At 44.3% G+C, this 23,292-nt stretch overlaps 1 protein-coding gene across 3 annotated transcripts in view; it reads left to right on the forward strand.

Annotated features, from left to right (window-relative positions):
* The first annotated feature begins 7,112 nt into the window (after positions 1–7,112).
* Positions 7,113–23,292, forward strand: part of XK (X-linked Kx blood group antigen, Kell and VPS13A binding protein) — a 98,224-nt gene continuing 82,044 nt past the window's right edge. Inside the window, exons 1-4 of one of the 3 annotated variants that reach the window (XM_047076064.1) lie at positions 7,113–7,535; positions 16,386–16,648; positions 20,960–21,034; positions 21,225–21,281. In XM_047076064.1, coding sequence (XP_046932020.1) covers positions 7,291–7,535; positions 16,386–16,648; positions 20,960–21,034; positions 21,225–21,281 — 640 coding nt within the window. In that variant the 5' untranslated portion in view covers positions 7,113–7,290. The remainder of the gene's footprint in view (positions 7,536–16,385; positions 16,649–20,959; positions 21,035–21,224; positions 21,282–23,292) is intronic. The other 2 variants (XM_047076062.1, XM_047076063.1) reach the window with 2 other exon arrangements.

Below are 23,292 nucleotides of genomic sequence, written 5' to 3' on the forward strand. Positions count from 1 at the left end.
CCACCACTAATGTAACTTTAATATTAGTCATTATATGTGGCATGGACAATTGTAAACCCAGAAGGTAACAGTGGAAATATTTGAGGATAGATTGAAAGAATCTCCCAGCAATGGGGAGACTGCATTATACTTTAAGAGTAGGAAGTTTTGAAAAATATTACAACTCTGTGTATTTTGTTTCATCAACACAATTACGTATCTTCTCTTCCACACATACCCCCAAATAGATATTTTGCCCAATCCCATTTCAGTCATCAGTTTTTACTTTTTTGCTCTGTTTATAACCTAATAACTGAGGTTTGACAAACAGGTTTTTCAGCATTTACACCCCCGTGATTCTTCAGGTAACTGACTGCACTATTAAGATAATAGTATTAACTTTCTGATAATTCGAGAAACAGTCATTTTCTTGGTCTGTGTTAAATTGGAAACTCTTTCATGGCAATTTATAACCTTAACTTCCTTTGACACACTAAGATTGTAATCAAGGTAGTACTCAAATTGTTTCAATTTCTGTAGAGAGCAAATCTCAATAATTTCAATGCAACCAATGTAAGCTTGTGATTTATAACCATGTTAAGGAAACGAATAAAAGGAAAAACATTAGTAATGCAAAGAGACCTCTCCACCTCACAGGATTCTCATGAGAGGTGTCGGTGATAAAACGAATATCAGAGAGTTTTGTAATAGGCAGTTAATTTGTATATTTTAAAGGGAAGCTGTATTTTCAGTACCTACTATGTGCATAGAAAATCGTGCTCAATTTTGACTTCAAGTAAGCATGTCAGCCACATGGAATCTCCCCATGGATGCAGTGCTTGGGGTCTGGATCACATGATGGGTAAAAATGAAGTGCATGTTTTTTATATTCTAGAACCAATCCTGACTATACTATTCGTGCCTCAGTAGGTTCTGGTTCACTGGGGCTTAGTAAATAGGAATAGGCTGGTTTAGCTCCGGAGCTCCTTTTAATGCAAATATTTATTTTGCTTGCTGGAAGCAAAGGATTACAGTGCCAGAAAGGAGCTGACAGGCTAACTCAGCAGAGCAAAAGTGAACTGGAAAATAAAGTATTTTTGGTGGAGTTTGGTCTGCAGTGTAATTCAGGACTCAGAACTGTGCAGCATATAGCGATAGAAATATACTCTCAATTACATATAAGGCCTGCCTTTGGGGATCTGGGTTATTTATTCAACACAGTCCTGGATTAATAGCTAAATGACCAGCCTCAGATTCGCCAAGCCCATGTTATCTTGGCATAAACTTGGCAAGGAAAGCAAATGATAGGGCAGCCTAGCGGTGGGTGGGGAAGGCTTGCTGGAGCTGGGCATCTCAGTGTGAGTTGCGGATGTACTTTCAATGCTAAGAACCAGTCATCTTACTGGTTCTATTGCTGCTGGGTTACTGGTGGGTTCATCTTACTGGTGGGCTCTATCGCTTCCTGGGACCTCTACACACCCCCACCTCGATCTTGATTCAGCAACTTCTTGTTCTCCCTTTGGTCTTTAAATAGTACATTCTGATGTTTATTTTTTCCTGTGTGCTTAATCATGTGACCTCCTTTTGCCTGGGAGGGCAGGCTTTCTCCTTATCTCTTCCATCCATGTCAGTCAGTTCATAGTTAAAAGCTGCAGGCTGAATAAAGCTGGACTCCCCTCTGGACAGAAGGGGAAGCTTCTGACCTTGAGGTCAGCCACAGCAGGAGTTGGGCCCACTGTGCAGTCAGGTCACAGGTCCAGGACGGCTCACCTTAAGTGCAGCTGTGCAGGAGAATAGAATGGCAGCCGCATTTATCCTGCTTCTCCTCCATAAAGAAGCCTGGTCATTTTATTTGTACTGTTGTGAAAAATGCCATAGTTGATGCTACATTAAGTATCTGGGCCTCCTGTATTATCCTAAATCTCATGGTGGGAGGGCGACCCTCTCTCCTGTTTCTTTAACACAAAGTACTACTGAATTGAGTGGATAATGTCTTTAGGGTTAAAAAATAATTTTAAAAAATTAAAAAAAATTTTTTTAATTTGCTTCAAATACTGAACCTTGTCATTTCCACCTAGATTAGACTCTTCCACAAACGGCAAAGTCCCTTATCTGCAGAAATTCCTGCATCTTCCTTTGCCTTTGTACCTGTTACTTAACACCTCTGAACTGAATTTGGAAAATCACTTAAAATGAAAACCAAATCCTAGTTTTGTTCTTTGGAGGGGTTTGTCGGTGAATAGTGTGGTCAAAAGAGCAGACTATCCTTTCTTTTGTTGTCTTTCTTCTCCCCGTACAGTATTGAGGAAGAAGGGAGAGAGGAAGAAAAGATACAGGAGGCGAGGCTTGACTGTCAAGGACTGTGAAAACCCGGTTTACAAGCCCTTCCTGTTTGTTTCCTCTTTGGCTTTTCTTAGTTGTACGTGGGTGTGGGTGTAGGTGTGTGTATGTGTGTGTGAGAGAGGTGGGGGGAGGGGGACGAGAGGGAGACTGACTTAGGGAGAGTCAGTATCACATATGATATAAAACCCAACAGTTAGCCGTTAACTGCCTTCTAATAAATTAACACATAATTAACGAGGGCGCTAGTTATACTTCTCATTGTCTATTTTAAGCATTCATTTTCATTAAAACTTCTGCCAGGTTAAAGCCATTAGTAGCCAACTGTAGAAGATAACAGGAGTTTCACAAGTAGAGCCGCAAATGTGAGTTACACGTAATTTTAAAATTGTCTAGTGGCCGCATTAAAAAAGTAAAAACAAAAAGATGAAATGAATTTTAATAATGTAGTTACTTTACCCCAGTAGATCCAAAATATTATCATCTCAACACAGAATCAGTGTGCAATTAGTAATGGGATATTTGACTTTTCTTGTATGGAGTCCTCAAAATTTGGCATGTATTTTATGCTTACTGCATATCTCGAATCAGACCAGCCACATTTCAAGTGCTCAAGAGCCACATGGCCACATGTGGGTTGGCTACCATATTGGACAGTGCGGGGCTGGCATCCCACCTCTGTTTCAGGATATTGAAAAAGTCTCCCTGCAGCTTATGTATGTTTTTGTTGTTAGGAGAGAAAAGTGGAAACAAAATCCTGCACTGCATGTTGTTTGAGTACTGTCGTGTTTCCTCAAATTTGGGACACTAGTACCAAGAGCTGCCCTGGGAGAATGGATTCTGTGATTAAATGTTAGGAAAGTTCTATTCTTCTACCCCCTTTTGGAGATTTATATGGTGCATTAACATATCACAGACTGAGAAAACTCTCTGTTGCCCAGCCGTCACTATAAAAATGTGGTTAGTCTGGCATGGTACGTTTATGGTATACTTATAAATTTTCTTCTTTCTACGGAGGAGTTTTAATACTCTTCCCCACCCCCTGGCCCATTAAAGATACCAGAACGATGGTTCTTTCCCAGACTATTAATCCCTATTAATTATCTTGCCCTCACAAAGACCTGAGGTCATTCTTTACTACACTTTGGGGGACAAGAATTCTGGAAATTGCCACAAGTGTCTCCACATAGGAAAAAATTTGTGTCTTCCCCTCTTTCTCCACTCTTCCTGGAGCCTATCTCTACTTATGCTTTGGATTTAGAATCACCTGAGAGCCAAGATATATCTTGTTCTAGAACCACCTACTAAAATTGAAACCAGCAGATGGCTTTAATGTCTTGCACATGGACCTAGATCTTCAGAAGGTACCCAAATACACACCTTCCTCTCATTCTCTCAATTATGAGCCCTCTAAAAAGATGAGGGTAGAAACATCTGAATGTGAATATGTGTAAACACAGAATACAGTTTCTTAAGTAGAGGAATACCGTTCCTGCTATTGCTTTCTTTTTCTATTTTGTGTGTGATGTTCATTTACATGCTTTAATGTGTACTGTTTTTGTAAAGTGTGTAAAGTAGCTGTTAGCAGTCAGTTTAAAGAACATGTAGACGATACTTAACAGCTGTCAATCTTCAGCAAATTATCTTCTTGCCTTTGTTTTAGTGGGACCTCTGATGCCGCCCCATAGGTTTCGTTTTACTATCTGTGCTTACGTGGCAATTACCAATTATTAACTTCTGTGGCTGAATTTGGTCCAAATTGCAGTAACTCTTACAATGTCGATGTATTCAAATAAGATTGATTTTAATGATCAGTTTTGTCTCTGTTTCTTAGGACGTTAGTATTTCAATATGAGAAATGTCTTCTGAAGTTTTATATAGACTCTCCAGGAGTAGGAGTGGAACATTCGAAATGCAACCGTTTGGTTTTAGAATCTGTCTGATAGAAGGACAGCCCCTTCTCTAAAAGGGTAACAGCTTTCCCAACTTTGAACATCTGGGGGAGCTCTAGTTGGAAAGGAAGTCTGAATTTTAATCTCATGGATTTAATGGCGCTAAATTAACATTTTTAAAATGGATTTTGTAGAATCCAATTATTAAGGGAAACACTTTGCAAAGCCATATAATGGGGGAATAGTCAAGCACCACATGTTAGTTTTGGAGTGTGCGTTTACCAAGTGAATAGAATTTACTTCACCAAAAAGATCTTTTGCACAATTCACAACACTTACAGAAATATGATTGTATCATTGGAGGAAAAATTCTCACCCTCCTAATGATACATTTCACATTCTCTAGTAAACTAGCGCAATTCCTTATTATTTTAGGGGATACAAAAGAATAATCTGTCACTAGACTATAACTGCTTATTCCTAATTGTATCTAGGAAGGAATACATACTATTATTTAAAGTAGTATTGAATTTTAAAGAACTGATCAATAAATTATTATTAATAAAATTGTACTTTTGCAATACATTTGCCTCAGCACAAATGCAAAGTTAACATAAAATTATAAAAAATACACCAAATAATATAGATTAGTTGTTATCACTTTAAACTCCTAATTTCTATTAACATTAAATCCAAGTTATCTGTTGTATATAACTAAAATTTTGGAAGTCTTGCACACAAAATGAGAGGCTTCTTAAAAAATGCGTTTTTGCCAAAAACAGGTTCTAAGACCTCTTGCTAACTATTATATTTCTTTAGGGGTACTTTGAGGCGCTTTCAAAGACATATCTTTAGCAGATAGGTCTAAATTTAGAGCAGAACATTCTGTTAGATATTTTACTATATCACAAAATGTTGTAGTACTGTATTTTATAATGAAACCAAATTCTCGAGTATTCTGGTATGTTACATATTATTATACCAAAAAAAACCCACTTTCTATAAGACTATTATTATGTACATAGTATTTTTAAAAATGGGTAGTTCAGTCCCAGGAAGAAAGTAATGCAATACATGACATTAAATTGATCTTTAGTCAAAATCCATTTAGGTATTACAGGGAAAGAGCAATCATAAGCTCGAATGTATACATTATTCTCAAGGACAAAATGGTAACTGATAATGCATAAAGACACGGTCACTGGGGCAAGTTAGCTGGTGTGCACGCTGAGAAGAATCAACTTGCAAATGCTCATCAGATTTTAGCTTTTCGTATTGGTTGTTCCTGGAGGGGGAAGTTCGGTTGATGTTGCCTCCCCTTTACGTGGGGGGTTTTCTCACAGCTGCTGCATGGTATAATGAAATCTCTTTAGAAACAAGATTGAGTCAGAAGCTTAGAGATGCACCTTACTGTTTTAAAAACTGCTGTTACAATGTTCTAAACACTGTGATCTTTCCAAATGTGTTTTCTGTATTAGTTTTGTACTGTAGACAATAGTTCATCATAAACTGGACTCTATAGTGTTTAAAGCAATGTTATTTATTGGCTTATCCTTCCCCATATTTATGTACAGTCTACTTAATCATATGAAACCTGTGATAATCCTTTGCCTTAAAATAAAATCCAATGCTAAATATTGAGTGCGCTCGAATTAATAATTCTAAGCTACAAATTAACTTCTCCCTTAAAGCTTAAGACAGTGTCAAATAAAATATTACACAAATATTCTGCGGAGTGTTGCTGTCTATTCTGTATTTGTGACTGTGTATGTATCTTGATCCAGGGCATGGTGGCCTGCTGGGTTCTATAAATAGATATTAGTAATCCTTTTAGAGAATGGGCCTGCTACCTCTCAGCTGTCGGCTGAATCTTCCTCTTAACCCTTGTAAATAGATTTTCCTATGCCACACAAGAATGAAGAAAAACAGTCCTGTGTGTTCTCTTCCTGTACCATTTTTGTCTTGATTTCTTCTGAATGTTCATATTCTATTTGTGTTGACAACATTTTCCTAAGTAGAAAAATGCCAGATATGCCTTATGATTGATGGAATCACCTAATTTCAGCAGGGAAAGGAACCTTGTCATTATTAAGGTCTGATCCCTTATGGAACAGGTTAGGACCGGAGTTCCAGAGAGATTTAGCGGGTTGCTTAAACTCTGAGGGACAAGGGTGGGCTGAGCCCATCCCGACATTCACAAGGTTGTCACAAGCTCAGTGAGTGAAAAGGAATTATGTTAGTCCCGGCCTGGCACACACTAGCAAGCAGAGGTATGCCTTGGGCTAGAAAACCATTTCCTTATTAGGTCCTTGTTTTCACTCTGTGTTAGTCATAGTTAGAAAGGAATACATTTTGTAGGCAGTTTTTCTGGGAGAGAAGGTAGTGGCTTCGAAGGATTGTCTGATGCTCCTTCACCACTGGATGCAATGTTTTACACCACTGTGTCTGGAAGACTGAAGGGCACGCTTATTCGGCCCATTGAAATGGTGAATCCTGGGTACATGAGTTTACACTTGTACTTTGAAAAGCATCTCTGTGGTCTGGTTATTTTTAAGTGACCGGAAACGCTGGTCCTTTGAGGAATTAGGCGTTCCCCAGGCCCACAAAATAGAGACTGGGATGTAAAGGCATCTGGGCCCCATTGGTTGCAGTTTTTCAAAAGGGATGCGATCCGGAGCTGGGCACAAGGGCTCTAGGACCCAGAGGCTGAGCGCGGGGCCAGCTGGGCCCGCCGCAGCCGTTGGGGCTGCGGCAACAGCGGTCTTGGGACGCGAGTTCGCGGCTAGCCTGAGGTCGGTCGCCGCAGAGACGCAGCGGGCACCGCGACGCGCGGGCGGCGCACCGTGCGCGTGGGCGTGTCTCAGCGGGGCCGCGCTCCCCGCCCCACCCCGGCCCGGCCCGTCGCCCCGTCGCCCCCAGGCCCAGCTCCAGCGCCCCGGCCTCTGGGCCAGCCCCGTGCCCTCGGCGGGCTGCGCGGAGCGCGGGAGAGTTCGGGGCCGGGCATATGTCCGGAGCCCCTCGGGCAACCGCCGCCGCCGCTACTGCGTCCGCTGCCGGTGCGCGCCGCTGACGCCCGGAGATGAAATTCCCGGGCTCCGTGCTGGCGTCCGTGTTCCTGTTCGTGGCCGAGACGACGGCGGCGCTGTACCTGAGCAGCACCTATCGCTCGGGCGGGGACGGCATGTGGCAGGCGCTGACGCTGCTTTTCTCGCTGCTGCCCTGCGCACTCGTGCAGCTCACGCTCCTCTTCGTGCACCGCGACTTCAGCCGCGACCGCCCGCTGGTGCTGCTGCTGCACCTGCTGCAACTCGGGCCGCTCTTCAGGTGCGTGCGGGTCCCCGGCCCCCTCCCCCACTGCCCTGGCGGAGGGGGCGGCCTTCCGGGAGGAGCGGGTGGCTGGACCCGGCGCCGGGCCCAGGCCGGCCCGCCCTGCTCCTGGGCCCCACAGTTCCAGTCACGCGAATGCGACGGGATCCGGGGAGAGTGGGAATAAAGCTGGGGCGGACCGCGTTCCTGTTAGGTTCTCGCCTAGGGCATTGCCAATATTCAACTGCACTTGACCAACAGAAATGGCAATTGCATGTGGTTGGACCTCATGAAATGCAAGCCTTCTCTGGGGTCGGGTGGGCTCTGGCAGGATTGGCTTGTGTCGTGACAAACCCTTGAGAAGTGTGTGGGCCAAATCGCCTTTAGAGCAAAAAGCGTGTGCAGATTCTTTAATTTGCCAAACACGTGGAGTTTACTGTGTGCTGGGCACTGTTCTGAGCACTTTGCAAATATTAATCTACTTCTCATACCGAGTTCTAGAAATCCACGCATCGTTCTCTTGGTGTAGAAACGTACAGGGTTGTAGACATGCCTTCCGGCCTTGCCTAACTTAAAACACAGTCGTTGAAGCTGGAACATAGTGTGCCATGAAGACAGAAAGTTGCAGTGCGTTAAGAAAAACTATTAGTGACATTTCTGGAAATTAATCTTTATTAACACAGAGCAAGTAGACTGCATGGTAATGAGGTAGACTCTGGCAGATCTAAGGACCATGAAGAGAGGTTAAAATGTGTTGTTTTGACGGCTTTCAACCCTGTAGGAAACGCAAAACAAAGGATTTTTATCTGGATTAGAAAGCAGTTTCTAAGACTGAATTTAGACACAGGTGATAAAGGAATTGGAAGAGCTAGAAAGGCCACAGCTCAGCTACCAGAAAATTCAGCTAGCCAGGAACCTTTCCTACCAGGCACTATCTCCCCACCCCCACCCCACCCCCAACACACACACACACACACACAAAAGTCCAGTGGCAAGATAGATTTCAGAGAGCCCTATTATAAAACTTCGCACCTTGTATTAAATACAGCTATCCCCACCGACACTCAACGATACTGACTTGGGGTTCACACACAATCAGGGCAAACTTGGTTAACAAGTTTCCCAGCTTCCAGAAGCCACAGAATCCTAGAAGGGAAGAGAAACCGGTACATAAGCAGGACTAAGGCGTTGCTACTGCCATCTAAGAGCAAGAGAAGGGTTGGGGGGTGGTGGGAAAGGGGAGAGAGAGAGAGAGGAGAATTTTTAAAGTCGTGCCGTTTGGAGCCATTTAGTGAGGAATTAGTCGTCTCTGGCCAAGTAGGCTACAGCATCCTGACTGTAATCCTGCTCAGTAAAATCAATGGGATCTGATTTTGGGCAAGGCGCTCATCATTTATTAACCTCACCTGGGAAAAGAAAACTCACTGCTCACGTTTAAATGAAGTGACAGATAAAGGGGGACTGATGTTTCTCAGGGCTCCTTGTGCTGAGTGGTTTGGTAGGTACTTATATCCCTCAGTACATTGAATCCTCACCTTGAAGTAGATATCACTGTTCCCATTTTATAGATGAGGAAAATGACACCCCAGGCCACATTCACAAGGCTTCTTAGAAATGGAGTTCGGTTAATTATGTTCCCTGCTCTCTGTGAAAGAAAGCAGAAGATTGTGGAGTACGTTTTACCAGTAACTTCCATCTTAAATTAAGTAAGTTTGGTCATCTTGGCAAAATTAAAAAAAAAACACACAACCTAAATAGCTATCCGGGTGAGTGATCTCTACCATTACTGCCATTTAAAATATTTCTGAATACGAAGAGTGATCCAAGACAAAGCTGATGACATAATATGTATAAAAATAGGATGGCACATATAAACCTGAGCTCCAGGAAATATACCAGGTTGCAGAGAGTGGTAATTTCTGGATGATGCATTTATGGGTGGTTTTAATTTTCTCCTGAAAAATATAGAAAAGTGCATCATTTTTTTTCATTTATTTTATACTTCTCTACATTTTTCAGGTTTTATAGTAAAAATATTTCAACTTTATTTAAAAAAAGTTTGGTGCTTTGAAGAGATAACTTCTCAGCTATATAAAAAGTTGCAACACCATAAAAAGACCTCTGTTGACAGAAAATTCTAAATGAGTCATTATCCTCTTGGGGGAAAAATAAAATAAAACAGAAAATAAAGCAACAAACAACCTCCTTCTATCAGCAAGGACTCTCTCATTCTAATGCTGCTGATTTATTTCAAGGAGATCTTGGACCCATGATCCTAGAGCTGAGATACACAAAATGTGGTTCCAACCCTCTTAGCTTCCAGATTATGTGAAAAGCAATTTGCGGTTGTATATTAGCATGACTTAATATCTTATTGGGAGTTTTTCCTGCTGACAGTTTGATTCTTTTATAACTCCAAGATGTCAGCTTTACTTAAAGATCAAAATTATTTCCCCCAGAGACAAAGGAAAGTCATGGTATGTTTCTTTACCATCTTTATTGATTTGACTTAGTAATACTTTGAAATTGCTTTTGGAAAAATTAGCTCTGTTTATTTTTGGTTAGGTACTAACTAGACAAACTCAGGTGCTTTTCAGGTGAGATGTTGTTTTTGAGTTCACTCAATCCCACGTTACACTGTAATGATCATGGGCTGAAGACTAAAAACTGGGCCCCGCTCCTTCTTTCCTTTAGAGAAGCACTAGGAGAGGACCATAGTTCATTTATCAGTCTTCTATTTAAAACTGTAGTTGCAGTTTGTCTGGTTGTTTCCTTATTAAGGCTGGGTTTGAATGATATGAGCAGTGAACAGTATCTTGAATTTCTTTTTTTATTTTAAGGGCAGTCTTTTGTGAATGATAAATAGATAATCTGGAAAACCAAAGGGGGGGGAACTTCATAACAACAGAATTTATCATTCTTTTACAATTATGTTAATTTTATAAAATTATTGGGAGAAGGAATAAATATAAACAAGTTTCAAGTGCAAGCAGTTTTCCCCATTTTTGTTTACTGGTAAAATGAGGGGAAAATGGTACATGAAAAACTGGGTTTATAAAAATGAAAGCTGTGAATTTCCAGTAATTTTGTATAGAACATTGCAAAATGATTCACCATAGTATTTCTTTCTGTAATAAGCTTTCACGAGACTTTATAAAATAATAGTCTAATTTTGAAGAACTTTTTTTTGTTTGCAAAGTGCTTTTACATACAGTATATAACTCCATCCACTGTAAAACCCTGTGCCTTAATTGTCATTATCTTTTTTGTTACAGTTGAGACATTGAGGCTCAGGGAGATCATGCAAGTGGCTTTTCAAAGGTCACATGGCACTTTCTGTTTACCCAGTTTGATTCTTGTGTCACGTCATAGAGCATGTACATGTAGGAAATAACGTGGTGTGTAGGAAATCATAGTATTTCTTTTGAAAACGTGTTTTTTATTAACTGCTTTAGGGGGTCTCCAGTACCACAGGTTATTTGCGCAGACACGAACAAGCATGGTTTCAGCTAAGGAATAAACTCCTTCCACTGTGATGCCTGAAAATGGGATAAAGTGAAAAAAATGGATCCGCCTACTGATTATCTACATTATGGGCCGGCAGACTATGCCTCACAGGCCAAATCCCCCTACTGTCTCTTTTTGTAAATAAAGTTTTATTGGAACACAACCGTGCCCATTCATTTAACGTATTGTGTATGGCCACTTTTGCACCACGGTGGCAGAGTTGAGTCGTTGCAATACAGACTGTGGCCTGCAAAGCCTAAAATATTTACTCTTTGTAAATACTTTACAGAAAATGTTTGCCAACCCTTGGTCTATATGATACTGAAAAGCAACCTTGAACAATTTCGATGAAAATACTTAACTTACAGCTGTATTGAGACCATCTCTCAAGCAAAAAAACAATTTCTTTTTGGAGTAATTAGATGAGCCTTGCAGAGTTCCAAGAAGAATGGTAGTTTGTTTCTTATCAGTTTTCTTAACCAGGTAGTGACAAGTAGTGAAGTCTCAGCATCATATACAAATTTATCAAACACTTACTATGTGTTTAAAAAAAAAAGTCTGTGCTAAGATAAATGTAGTGATTGGGAAATACAGTGGGTTGTGAGGGTGTCCATCTGGGCTTCAGGGCCACCTCTGTGATTAGCCATTCTGGGACTTTCTGTTGTCTACCAATGGATACACTAAGGTTTCAGTTTGTCAACAATTCTGCACATGCTTTCTGTTTAAAATTTTTTTTTCAACGTTTTTTATTTATTTTTGGGACAGAGAGAGACAGAGCATGAACGGGGGAGGGGCAGAGAGAGAGGGAGACACAGAATCGGAAACAGGCTCCAGGCTCTGAGCCATCAGCCCAGAGCCTGACGCGGGGCTCGAACTCACGGACCGCGAGATCGTAACCTGGCTGAAGTCGGACGCTTAACCGACTGCGCCACCCAGGCGCCCACATGCTTTCTGTTTAAAACAGCACCCTCAACATCAAGAGAATTGCTTTCTCCTCTGAACCTTCATTTTCATTCATTCACCTCTTAGTATGTGCTGGTGTTTGGTTGGTTGGTTAATGTTTAAAAATTCTAAGCTTGATTTTTTTCAGGTGAAACATATTCATTGTTTAAAGGACAGAAGAGCAGAAAACAGATAAGCACAATTTACAAAAACCCTCTAATTTGCCTAAAGAGAACAATTTTTAACATTTTCCTGTATGTACTTACTAATATTTTTATAGTGGTAAGCTGGCAAACTCTCTCTTGGGGAGAAAAGCCCTGAATTGCAGTGTTTGCTGATTTCTGTGATGAAAATATTCCTGTCATGGCCTATTTCAAGCTACTGGTTTTCTTTTTTAATGTTTATTTATATTTTGAGAGAGAGAGTGTGAGCAGGGAAGGGGCAGAGAGAGAGAGGGAGACAAAGAATCTGAAGCAGGCTCCAGGCTCCAAGCTGTCAGCACAGAGCCTGACGTGGGGCTCAAACCCACAAACTGTGAGATCGTGACCTGAGCCGAAGTTGGATGCTTAACTGACTGAGCCACCCAGCCAGGCCTCAAGCTACCAGTTTTTTAACAACAGGCTCACATGATTCCTAACCACTTAACAGTTTGTTGAGTCAGTATGAGCCAGTTCAAGCACTCTAGTGTGTATGTGTATGTGTGATTTATATATATTTTTATATATGTAATTTTCTTTTTATAAAAAATGGAATTTTCTATATATATTCCATTCTAATTTATTCCTTTCACTTATCAAATATAGTAAACATTTTTATGCATTAGTACATGTGTGTCTATACCATCAATTTTAAGGACTGGGTAATACTTCATTGAATACATATATTATGACTTATTGAATTATTTTATTTGGGGACCCTTAGAGTATTCCCAGAACTGCCATTACAAATAATGCTATGATTCAAATTCTTGCATTAGGCTTTCTGAGTTAATTTATGAGAAATATTTTATAAACTGAAAGTGCTATATAAATATTAGTTGTATACATTATTATCCTCATTAATATATGTGCCATTTTCCATTTAGATTGTGAACACGTCGGAATGAGGCAGGGGTACCCCAGCTGTCTTTGCATTCCCCACAGCACTAGCAGAGTATGTCTGCATTCATCACATATTTGAGAATTAAGATGATGGTCAGTTTATTCTGTCTTCTCCTTGTTGTGTGAAGTTGCTAGGCCTCAAACAGTTCTCATAGATTGGAGGTTTTGCCCAGAGAAAATTCAGTTAGATTATCTGGACTTGAACTCATAACCTGAATTTCATTATTTTCAGTTGAACAAATTGGCCCAGGCCATTTTACCTGTTTTTATGTATTATATTAAGGTGGCGGTGACCCCATTGGACAAAATGTAGCAGACAAACCTGCTTCCCCTGCTCCTTCATCCCCCTCTCTCTCCCTCCCTCTCCCCCCTCTCTCCCTCCCTCTCCCCCTCTCTCTCCCTCCCTCTCCCCCTCTCTCTCCCTCCCTCTCCCCCTCTCTCTCCCTCCCTCTCCCCCTCTCTCTCCCTCCCTCTCCCCCTCTCTCTCCCTCCCTCTCCCCCCTCTCTCTCCCTCCCTCTCCTCTCCCCCTCTCTCCCTCCCTCTCCCCCTCTCTCTCCCTCCCTCTCCCCCTCTCTCTCCCTCCCTCTCCCCCTCTCTCTCCCTCCCTCTCCCCCTCTCTCTCCCTCCCTCTCCCCCTCTCTCTCCCTCCCTCTCCCCCCTCTCTCTCCCTCCCTCTCCCCCTCTCTCTCCCTCCCTCTCCCCCTCTCTCTCCCTCCCTCTCCCCCCTCTCTCTCCCTCCCTCTCCCCCCTCTCTCTCCCTCCCTCTCCCCCTCTCTCTCCCTCCCTCTCCCCCTCTCTCTCCCTCCCTCTCCCCCCTCTCTCTCCCTCCCTCTCCCCCTCTCTCTCCCCCTCTCTCTCCCTCTCTCTCCCCCTCTCTCTCCCTCCCTCTCCCCCTCTCTCTCCCTCCCTCTCCCCCTCTCTCTCCCTCCCTCTCCCCCCTCTCTCTCCCTCCCTCTCCCCCTCTCTCTCCCTCCCTCTCCCCCTCTCTCTCCCCCTCTCTCTCCCTCTCTCTCCCCCTCTCTCTCCCTCCCTCTCCCCCTCTCTCTCCCTCCCTCTCCCCCTCTCTCTCCCTCCCTCTCCCCCCTCTCTCTCCCTCCCTCTCCCCCTCTCTCTCCCTCCCTCTCCCCCCTCTCTTCCCCCCTCTCTCCCTCCCCCCCTCCCCCCTCTCCCTCTCCCCCTCTCTCCCTCTACCCCCCTCCCTCTCTCCCCCCCTCTCCCCCCCTCTCCCCCCCTCTCCCCCCCTCTCCCCCCCTCTCCCCCCCCTCTCCCCCCCTCTCCCCCTCTCTCCCCCCCCTCTCCCCCTCTCTCCCCCCCTCTCCCCCTCTCTCTTCCCCTCTCCCCCTCTCTCCCCCCTCCCCCCTCTCCCCCCCTCTCCCCCCTCTCTCCCCCCTCTCTCCCCCCTCTCTCCCCCCTCTCTCCCCCCTCTCTCCCCCCCTCTCTCCCCCCTCTCTCCCCCCTCTCTCCCCCCCTCTCTCCCCCCTCTCTCCCCCCTCTCTCCCCCCTCTCTCTCCCCCCTCTCTCCCCCCCTCTCCCCCCTCTCTCCCCCCTCTCTCCCCCTCTCTCCCCCCTCTCTCCCCCCTCTCTCCCCCCTCTCTCCCCCCTCTCTCCCCCCTCTCTCCCCCCTCCCCCCCTCCCCCTCTCTCCCCCCCTCTCTCCCCCCTCTCTCCCCCCCTCTCTCCCCCCTCCCCCCCTCTCCCCCTCTCTCCCCCTCTCCTCCCCCTCTCTCCCCCCTCTCTCCCCCTCTCTCCCCCCTCTCTCCCCCCCTCCCCCTCTCTCCCCCCTCTCTCCCCCCCTCCCCCCCTCTCTCCCCCTCTCTCCCCCCCCTCCCCCTCTCTCCCCCCTCTCTCCCCCTCTTCCCCTCTCTCTCCCTCTCTCTCCCTCTCTCTGCTTCTCCCCCTCTTTTTCCCTCTCCCTCTCCCCCTCTCTCTCTGTCTCCCTCTTCCCCCTCTCCCCCCCCCAAACAAACAGCTGTGCACCTTCTTTATCCCAGGAACAAATGAACAAAGGTAATGGTCATAAAATATGTCTACTTCATACTCACCAGAGAGGCTCTTGCACTTCCTTTCTTACGTCAAGTTTTATTATTTAAAATTATAAACATATTCTTGTTGCCATAGTTGCCTCGGGTGAGAGTACAAAGTTAACAGCATTCAGTAAAATAGATGAAGCCATAAAATCTTTCGGCAGCATTATAAGGTGGTTATAGAAATGCGTGTTTGGAGAAAAAAACATCCTTTAGCAATTTTTAAACCTAAGGCCACAAGCATTTTTCTTATTCCTGAGAAAAACCCATTTTCCTTAGCATTTTATTATGAAGATTTTCAAATATACAGAAGACAACTTGAAAGCATTGTACCGTGAACACCCAAGTACTCACCACCTAGGTTCTACAGTTAACATTTTGCTTCACACATCCATCCATTCTTCGATCGAGTCATCAATCCATTTGCACGCACACGCGTGTGTGTGCGTGTGTGCGCACTTCGAAATAAATCACACATCAGATTGGTATCCATATCATTACCTAGAGAGCAAAATCTAATCTTAGAAGCCAGGTACTCAGTCTAGAAAGGTGACTTTTTAAGGCTCCATCCCTAGGGCAGGCTTATTCCATAAGTAAGTAAGTACTTATTCCGTAAGTAAGGGGGACAGACCTCCAGGAATGATTGACTTTAGTCATGTCCCATAAAGGTTTATGAGAGCAGAGAGCTAGGTAGTATATTGCAGTCTTTTAGGGAAGTGCTAGATGGCAAGCAGCTTTGTGCTAGGGGATCTCCCAACCATAGCTACTGCCTTAACGGAGGCAATAAGGGGCATCTACTGGATGTGGAAATATACATACACACACACACACATATATACATATATGTATATGCACACACATACGCAAACATACATGCCCATATACTGCATTGTTTCCGTAATAGTGTGGCAAAGTAAGTATTACCTCTGCTTTATAATTGAGAGGAAGGATTCAAGGGTTAAAGGAATTGCCCAGGGCTGCACAGCTAGTAAGGGTCATGAAGGAAAATAGAACATTCTTCTCTGGCTCTGGAGCCCATTTCCTACTTGGTTTCCTTGCCTCACTGGCCTTTGGTGTCATCTCTCATTTAGGTTCACACTCATTTCCAGTTGACCTGCTGGAGGGCCACAAGAGGACTGCCTGCTTGCTTAGAACTCCTTGGAGTGGATGATTCTAGAGAAGGGGATATCCTTCAGAGTAGCCAAGTCAAAGCCTTGAGAATCTCAGCAGGGTAGCTGAGAAAAGACAGAATCCTGTCTGTCTCTGATTATCGTGACTTGATGATTTGTTTCCAGGTGTTTTGAAGTCTTCTGCATCTATTGTCAATCAAGCCACATTGAAGAGCCTTATGTCAGCATCACCAAGAAGCGACAGATGCCCAAAAATGGCTTCTCAGAAGAAATCGAGAAAGAAGTGGGCCAGGCAGAGGGCAAGCTCTTCACCCACCGATCTGCATTCAGCCGAGCATCAGTGATCCAGGCTTTCCTGGGCTCTGCTCCCCAGCTGACTCTGCAGCTGTATATAAGCACCCTGCAGCAGCACATAACTATTGGAAGATGTATGTATATATATTTTTTTATTTCTGCCTGCATTTGGTGATCAAAGTGGGAGGTAAAACACAAAGTTTATTTTGTTTCAGGTGAAATTCAGGTGAATGCACATGCATGTGCATTAAATTCTGAGTCTGTGTTCCAATTACTAAGCTCAAAACTTAGTTAAAATAATAAGTGTTTATTTTGCTTATGACTCTGCAATTTGCACAGGGCCCAGAAGGGCTCACCTGTGCTCCACTGTACATTAGTTAGGGTGGCTCAAAGATGAGGGGCTAGAATCCATCGAGGGCTCATTCACTCACATTACTTATGGTTGATGCTGACTGTTGCTGAGAACCTCAGATCTTGTCCATTTCATCTATCCATGTGGGCTAGTTTGGGCCTCCTCACAGCATGGTGGCTGCTTTCAAGGTCAGTGTCCTGGGAGTGAGAAAGGGCAGGTGAAAGAGTATCACTTTTTGTGATTCCACCCTTGGGAGTCATGTGACATTACTTCAACTATGTTTTCTTTGTTGAAGCAGACAGGCATCCCATCGAAGTCCAAAGGAAGGGGAGGGGAGGAAACTTTGGTTCTCGATGGAGAATGGTAGAGTTCTAGAAATTCATTGCTATGACCATTTTGGAAAAATACAGCTTGCTGCTGGCTGAAAATAACACCTGCCAGAATCTGGGCCTCTGGATTTTGCCTCTGTCATTCAGTGATAGTTCTAAACCAGCTGAGACCCTTGGTTGTAAGAACTCTGTGATAAATGATGGATTCAAGAGCACTCTGTTATCTTCTTAAAGTTGTAATACGTATATCAGCATTTAAATGAACACAGTTATCTAACCTTTGGACTATTCTCACATTATCAAATTGAGGGCAGGTTTTGGTTGAGCCAGATTTAAATTTTTTTAACATTTATTTATTATTGAAAGACAGGGAAACAGCATGAGCATGGAAGGGGCAGAGAGAGGGAGAGAGACAGAATCTGAAGCAGGCTCCAGGCTCTGAGCTGTCAGCACAGAGCCCAACGCAGGGCTTGAACCCTCAGACGGTGAAATCATGACCTGAGCCGAAGTTGGACACTTAACCGACTGAGCCACCCGGGGGCCCCAGGTTGAACCAGATTTTAAGAAAACCTCTACACGCCTAAGACACAAGTGAAAAACTTTGATATGCAGAGGGGAAATAACTCCTCCCAAATATTAATATTATAGGTAAATGAAAACCAGGTTTCTGGGAAATTTTACTATATAGATAAACAAAAATGAGTTAAAAGCCTTAATAAGCTGAAAAAATATGTATTTACGGTAACACTGAAATTGAAATTTTAAAAAATAAATCACTTACTAATTTTACTTCCTTAAGCATTAACTTCTTTCTGCCTGTATTCTAGGCTAGATGGTAAAATGGCTTAATTTATGGCTGGGTCACAGGGTATTTGCATATCACAGCTGTCTCCCTTATTTAGGTTACCTCAGTGTGACTATGATTCTTAAAACATATCAGGCCCTTAAGTTGAGGTTTTGAACCTTGGTATATTAACATTTATGTGTAGCCCCCCATAGCTCCAGATGGACAGTAGGTACTCAATAAATTTAGCAGCATCCTTTCTCTAAAGACTTATACCTAGAATGGGCATTGACCAAGGTGAGTCCTCTACGTGCCACTATACCCTTTTCCCAGTTCATTTTTTCTCTGTGTGACAGGGACACAGCAAGAAACCAGATGTGGTGATGGCCTATTTGATTTTTACAGGTAGATCCAGTATTTTTCCTCAGGGTTTTGAAAATGAAGATTGTCTTTGTTGACCTAAAGGGGCAAGCTCAAAATCATAAATATGAGTTTATTTGGGAATAGCCAAGGAACTATAATTTGGGACACACAAACTATAGCAAGCGACAGGCAAGTCTGCCCGAGTAGGCTGTATTTCTGGGCAGGGAATGTAAAGAGGGGAGAGTTCACTTGGAATCTGTTAAAATCAAAACAAGTAGAGACCAGCGTTAAAAATTACCCAGGCAGACAAAACCAGTCCAGCCATACAAACAAAGCTCACCTCAGGTCATTTTGCAAGACCAGGTGACCTGGGTCCTATCTTGTTCATGCCTCTGGAAACCATAAACAGAACTTTCCAAGGCTGATATGAAGCAACCCCTGATGACTTCTCTATCATTTAGGAAAATTCCAATATTACCAATTTTTTGTTTTGTAAACCAGGCATTTACGGGAAAGCAGTCTGTCAGTCCTTAATTTTGTTTTCCTTAGGGCACATGCGTGAGATTCTCCACTTTGTATCCTCTGACTGTTTTCAGTTGAAGTTTTTTCACATTTCCCCTGTTTGGTCAAGATCTTTCACAGAAAATGTTACTGATCAGTTATGTCCTTCAGGTGTATTTGTTACCCTTTGTCAACAGTATAGTTCTTTATGGGTGGATTGTATGGAGCTGAGGAGAGTTGCCCTCAGGGGGCTTTTCCCATGGAGCTGAGGACCATCCCCCATTGTTTTTCCTCACAGAGCTGAGGAGGACCCCATCCTCAGGTGTCTCCTCCCACGGAGGAAGGAAATGGTAGGGAATTTCAGTGGCCTCATTTGAACAATAAGAGGATTGAAAAAGGAAGCAATCTCTATTCTGTCCCTTTAAGGTGAATGGTTTAGTTTCTATGGTCATTTGAGTTTCAGGAAAAGCTTTTTGAAAGGAAAAGAATTGTATTTTGTACATACATTTGGGAAGAAGACATTTTCTTATTAATACAAAAACAGTAGAAATTTAATTAAAAAGATTAAACTGAGGACAAAAAGCCCAATGACAGCTAGCGATTGAAATGCACTTCTCAGTTTCCCCAACTACCTATGTTTAATAGATCTAAAATGTCCTGAGTTCCGGGAGTGTAATGCCCGAAGTTCCGAAACCTCCCACAAAAGTCCACCAGAGTCGTAAGTCAAAGCCAAGCGGCAAGGGTCGTTTATTGCAGGTTCGAACCTGGTCCTCTGCGCACTCGTCGCCGGTGACGCAAGAGGCCACGATCAGGGTTGGTACAGCGTTTTTATAGACAGAGACAAATAGCACAGGGGAGGTTTCAAATTATGAGGGGCCTGATTAGTTGATTTTAAAGTAAGGACATTTGTTGTTCTCTGATTGGGCGTCCTTTGTCTGTCCTTTGGCGGGAAGGCTTTGTCCGTTACTTGTGGCGGGAGGAAAAAAAGGGGGAAGGGGGAAGGGGGTAGGTGAGGAATGTGTTAAGCAAGCAGGTTTACAGAAGCGAGAAATGCCGGTTAGTTTATGTACAATCACTCATTCCATTACATATCAGACTACATTTAGGAAGGTTTACAACCCATTCTACTACACAGCGGGTTACATTCAGGAAAGGCCTCACAATGCTTGTAGCAAACAGCAAGCAAAACAGACTTCTCAGCAATTGTATTTCTTATCAAAGATCCATAATAAGCAGAAAAGAGAACTTTAGCTTTAAACTAAGGCAGGGCTGTCATTTGGATTTAAAGCTGTTCTTTTCATTCCCCCCTTTTCCTTGTGCCTAAAGAGCCAATCTTGGATCTTCAGTTTTCTATTTGTAATGTCTCGAGTGGTTGGTACTGAGTTCGTAAGACCATTAATTGTACAGCATTGAACCTGTCTTGGACAAAATTAATAATTTTGTTTATGATGCAGGGGCCTAATGTGAGAGCGAGAAGTAGGATGGCTACGGGCCCGAGTAAAGTAGAGAGCAGGGTAGTTAACCATGGGGACGCACTGAACCAGGATTCAAACCATCCTGCCTCCTGTTCTTTCTTTTTTTCGCTTATGTCTCCGCACGTATACCCAGTCTCCGGGTCGGTAGTGATGCGGCTCAGGAGGGGGCCCGGTCTCGTAAATGGCTCTCAGTCTGGGCCAAACTTTCTGGTGGGTGCGCTGGAGTTCCCTCAGGGAAATAAGAAGTTTATGATCATCAAATTCAGTTAACACATTAGACTGTAGGTTGGGAATTATAGGGGGGGGTATTCCATACATGATTTCAAAGGGGGTTAATCCCAGTTTGTAGGGGGAATTTCGCACCCTGAACAGAGCGTAGGGGAGTAAGACTACCCAGTTAGCGCCAGTCTCCATGGTCAATTTAGTTAAGGTCTCTTTTAGAGTTCTATTCATTCTTTCTACCTGTCCTGAGCTTTGGGGTCTATATGCACAATGTAGTTTCCAATCAGCCCCAATAAACTGCGCTATCCCTTGTATTACCTTTGAAATGAATGCTGGTCCGTTGTCTGACCCTATTAGGGTAGGGAATCCGTACCTGGGCATGATGTCTTCCAACATTTTCTTTGCTACTACCTGCGCAGTCTCATGCTTGGTGGGGAAGGCCTCTGTCCATCCTTTGACCCTGATGTACAAAGCTGCTGCCGTCAGTGAACCAGGTAACCTCGGCGTCTGGTAGCGGGTGATCCTGTAAATCTTCCCAAACTCCATGAACCTGTGCCAATATCTCAGCGCAGTCATGGAGGGGGGTATCCAAGTCCGGGTCTGCCTTCGCGTTGTGGGTCGGGGGATGCGGAGGACGGTTTCCTTCCGTGCATCAGTGAGCCATCGTTGGCCTTCTCTTAACAGATACCCCAAGTAGGTTACCTCGGATCCAGATCCTCGTGAAGTGCCTCATCGAACAAGGTGGGTGAGTTTTTAAATCCTTGGGGGAGCCGGGTCCAGGTGAGTTGCCCATTTATGCCTCTCTCAGGGTCGGACCACTCGAAGGCGAAGAGCTCTTGGCTTTTGGGGGCCAGAGGCAGGCTGAAAAAAGCATCTTTTAAATCAAGGACAGTATACCATTGTCTTTCTGGGCTGAGGGCACTTAGGAGGGTATAGGGGTTGGGTACTGTTGGGTGTATGTCCATGACTCGGCGGTTAACTTCTCTCAGATCTTGTACCGGACGGTAGTCCGCACTGTTAAGTTTTCATACAGGCAGCAGGGGGGTGTTCCAGGCTGAATGGCAGGGACGCAAGATGCCTAAGTCTAGGAGGCAACGGATATGTGGCGTGATGCCATTTCTGGCCTCCATTGACATCAGGTATTGTCGGACCCGAACTGGATCTGCCCCTGGTTTCGCCTCTATGAATAGAGCTGGGCGATGTTTAGCCAACCCCATACCCACGGTTTCAGCCCATGCTTCTGGAAACTGCTGGAGCCAGGGCTCTATGTTTTGACTTTGTGAGGGTGGCCCCTGATGGAGTCCATATTCATCTTCTAATCTTAGAGTAAGTATGGTAATGGGTTGGTTGTGAGGGCCAGTCACTTGGGGGCCCCCTGGCGTAAAATGAATCTGGGCCCCCATTTTAGTGAGTAAGTCTCTTCCAAATAAGGGCATGGGCTGTCGGGGATGACTAGGAAGGAATGGGTGACCTTTCCATTTCCTAGGTCCACAGTCCTCTGGGTGATCCAGGGATATTTTTTTTATTCCAGTAGCCCCTTGGACCCAGGAAGATTTTTCAGAAATTTTTCCATGGGGTCTGATCAAGACCGAATGTTGTGCCCCTGTGTCGACTAGGAATTGAACTGGGTTCCCCTCCACTTGTAGCGTTACCCTAGGTTCGGGGAGGGGATCCGAACCCCGTCCCCCCTATTCTGCATCTTGAGTGAAGAGGGCGGGTGTGGTTTTTGGCTGCCACGGTTTTTGATCATGACGTGGCTTTTTCCTTTTACGGCATTCTCGGGCCCAATGGCCTTTTTCTTTGCAATAGGCACATTGGTCCTTATCTAGGGGCTTTTGTTTATCCAGGGGCTTTTGGACAACAGCGGCCAGGACTTTGGTCATTTCCTCGGTGGCTTTAAGTTGCCTGTCCTCTGGAGTCTCTCTATTATTATAGACACGCTGGGCAATGCGGAGTAAGTCCTGAATCAGTTTTCCCTCCAGGTCCTCTAGTTTCTGGAGTTTCTTTTTAATATCAGTGGCTGCCTGATTTACAAAGGCCATTACAACAGCAGCTTGATTTTCGGGGGCCTTGGGTTCATGGGGGTATACTGTCTGAAGGTTTCCATTAATTTTTCTAAATAAGTGGCAGGGCTCTCTGTCTTACCTTGTATTACTGAATACACTTTTGCCAAATTAGTGGGCTTGCATGCAGCAGCCCGGAGACCCGCCATTAGAGTCTGGCGATAAATGCGCAGCCGTCCCCTACCTTCTGCTGTGTTGTAGTCCCAGCCATCCTGTGGGGGTCGGGTCAAGGGAAAAGCTGCATTAATGAGATCAAGGTTAGCAGTGGGTTGGCCATCATCTCCAGGAACCAGCTTTCTTGCTTCCAATTGAATTCTTTCTCGCTCCTCGGTGGTGAACAGGATTCGGAGGAGCTGCTGACAATCATCCCAGGTGGGTTGATGGGTAAACATAATGCTGTCTAAGAGACTTATTAAATCTTTAGGGTTGTCAGAAAATCGGGCATTCTGGGTTTTCCAGTTATATAGGTCACTGGTAGAGAAGGGCCAGTATTGAAGTCGGGGGTTCCCCGTATCATCGGGAGGCCCTATTTCCCGTAAGGGTAAAGCTACGGTGGAGTCAGGAAGGCGGAGTCCTGGCTCATGTGGGGCCCGCCTACGGGTACGTCCAGCCGGCCTTTGGACTTCACCCCCACTAGGCATGGGCGTGGGTTGAGCCTCCCTATTCTCTAGTTCTCCTATGGGCTGGGC

The sequence above is a fragment of the Lynx rufus genome, unplaced genomic scaffold (genome assembly GCF_022079265.1).
Source record: "Lynx rufus isolate CCGP_SWC_20201006 ecotype Redwood Valley unplaced genomic scaffold, mLynRuf1.p SCAF_14, whole genome shotgun sequence".
Taxonomy (NCBI): domain Eukaryota; kingdom Metazoa; phylum Chordata; class Mammalia; order Carnivora; family Felidae; genus Lynx; species Lynx rufus.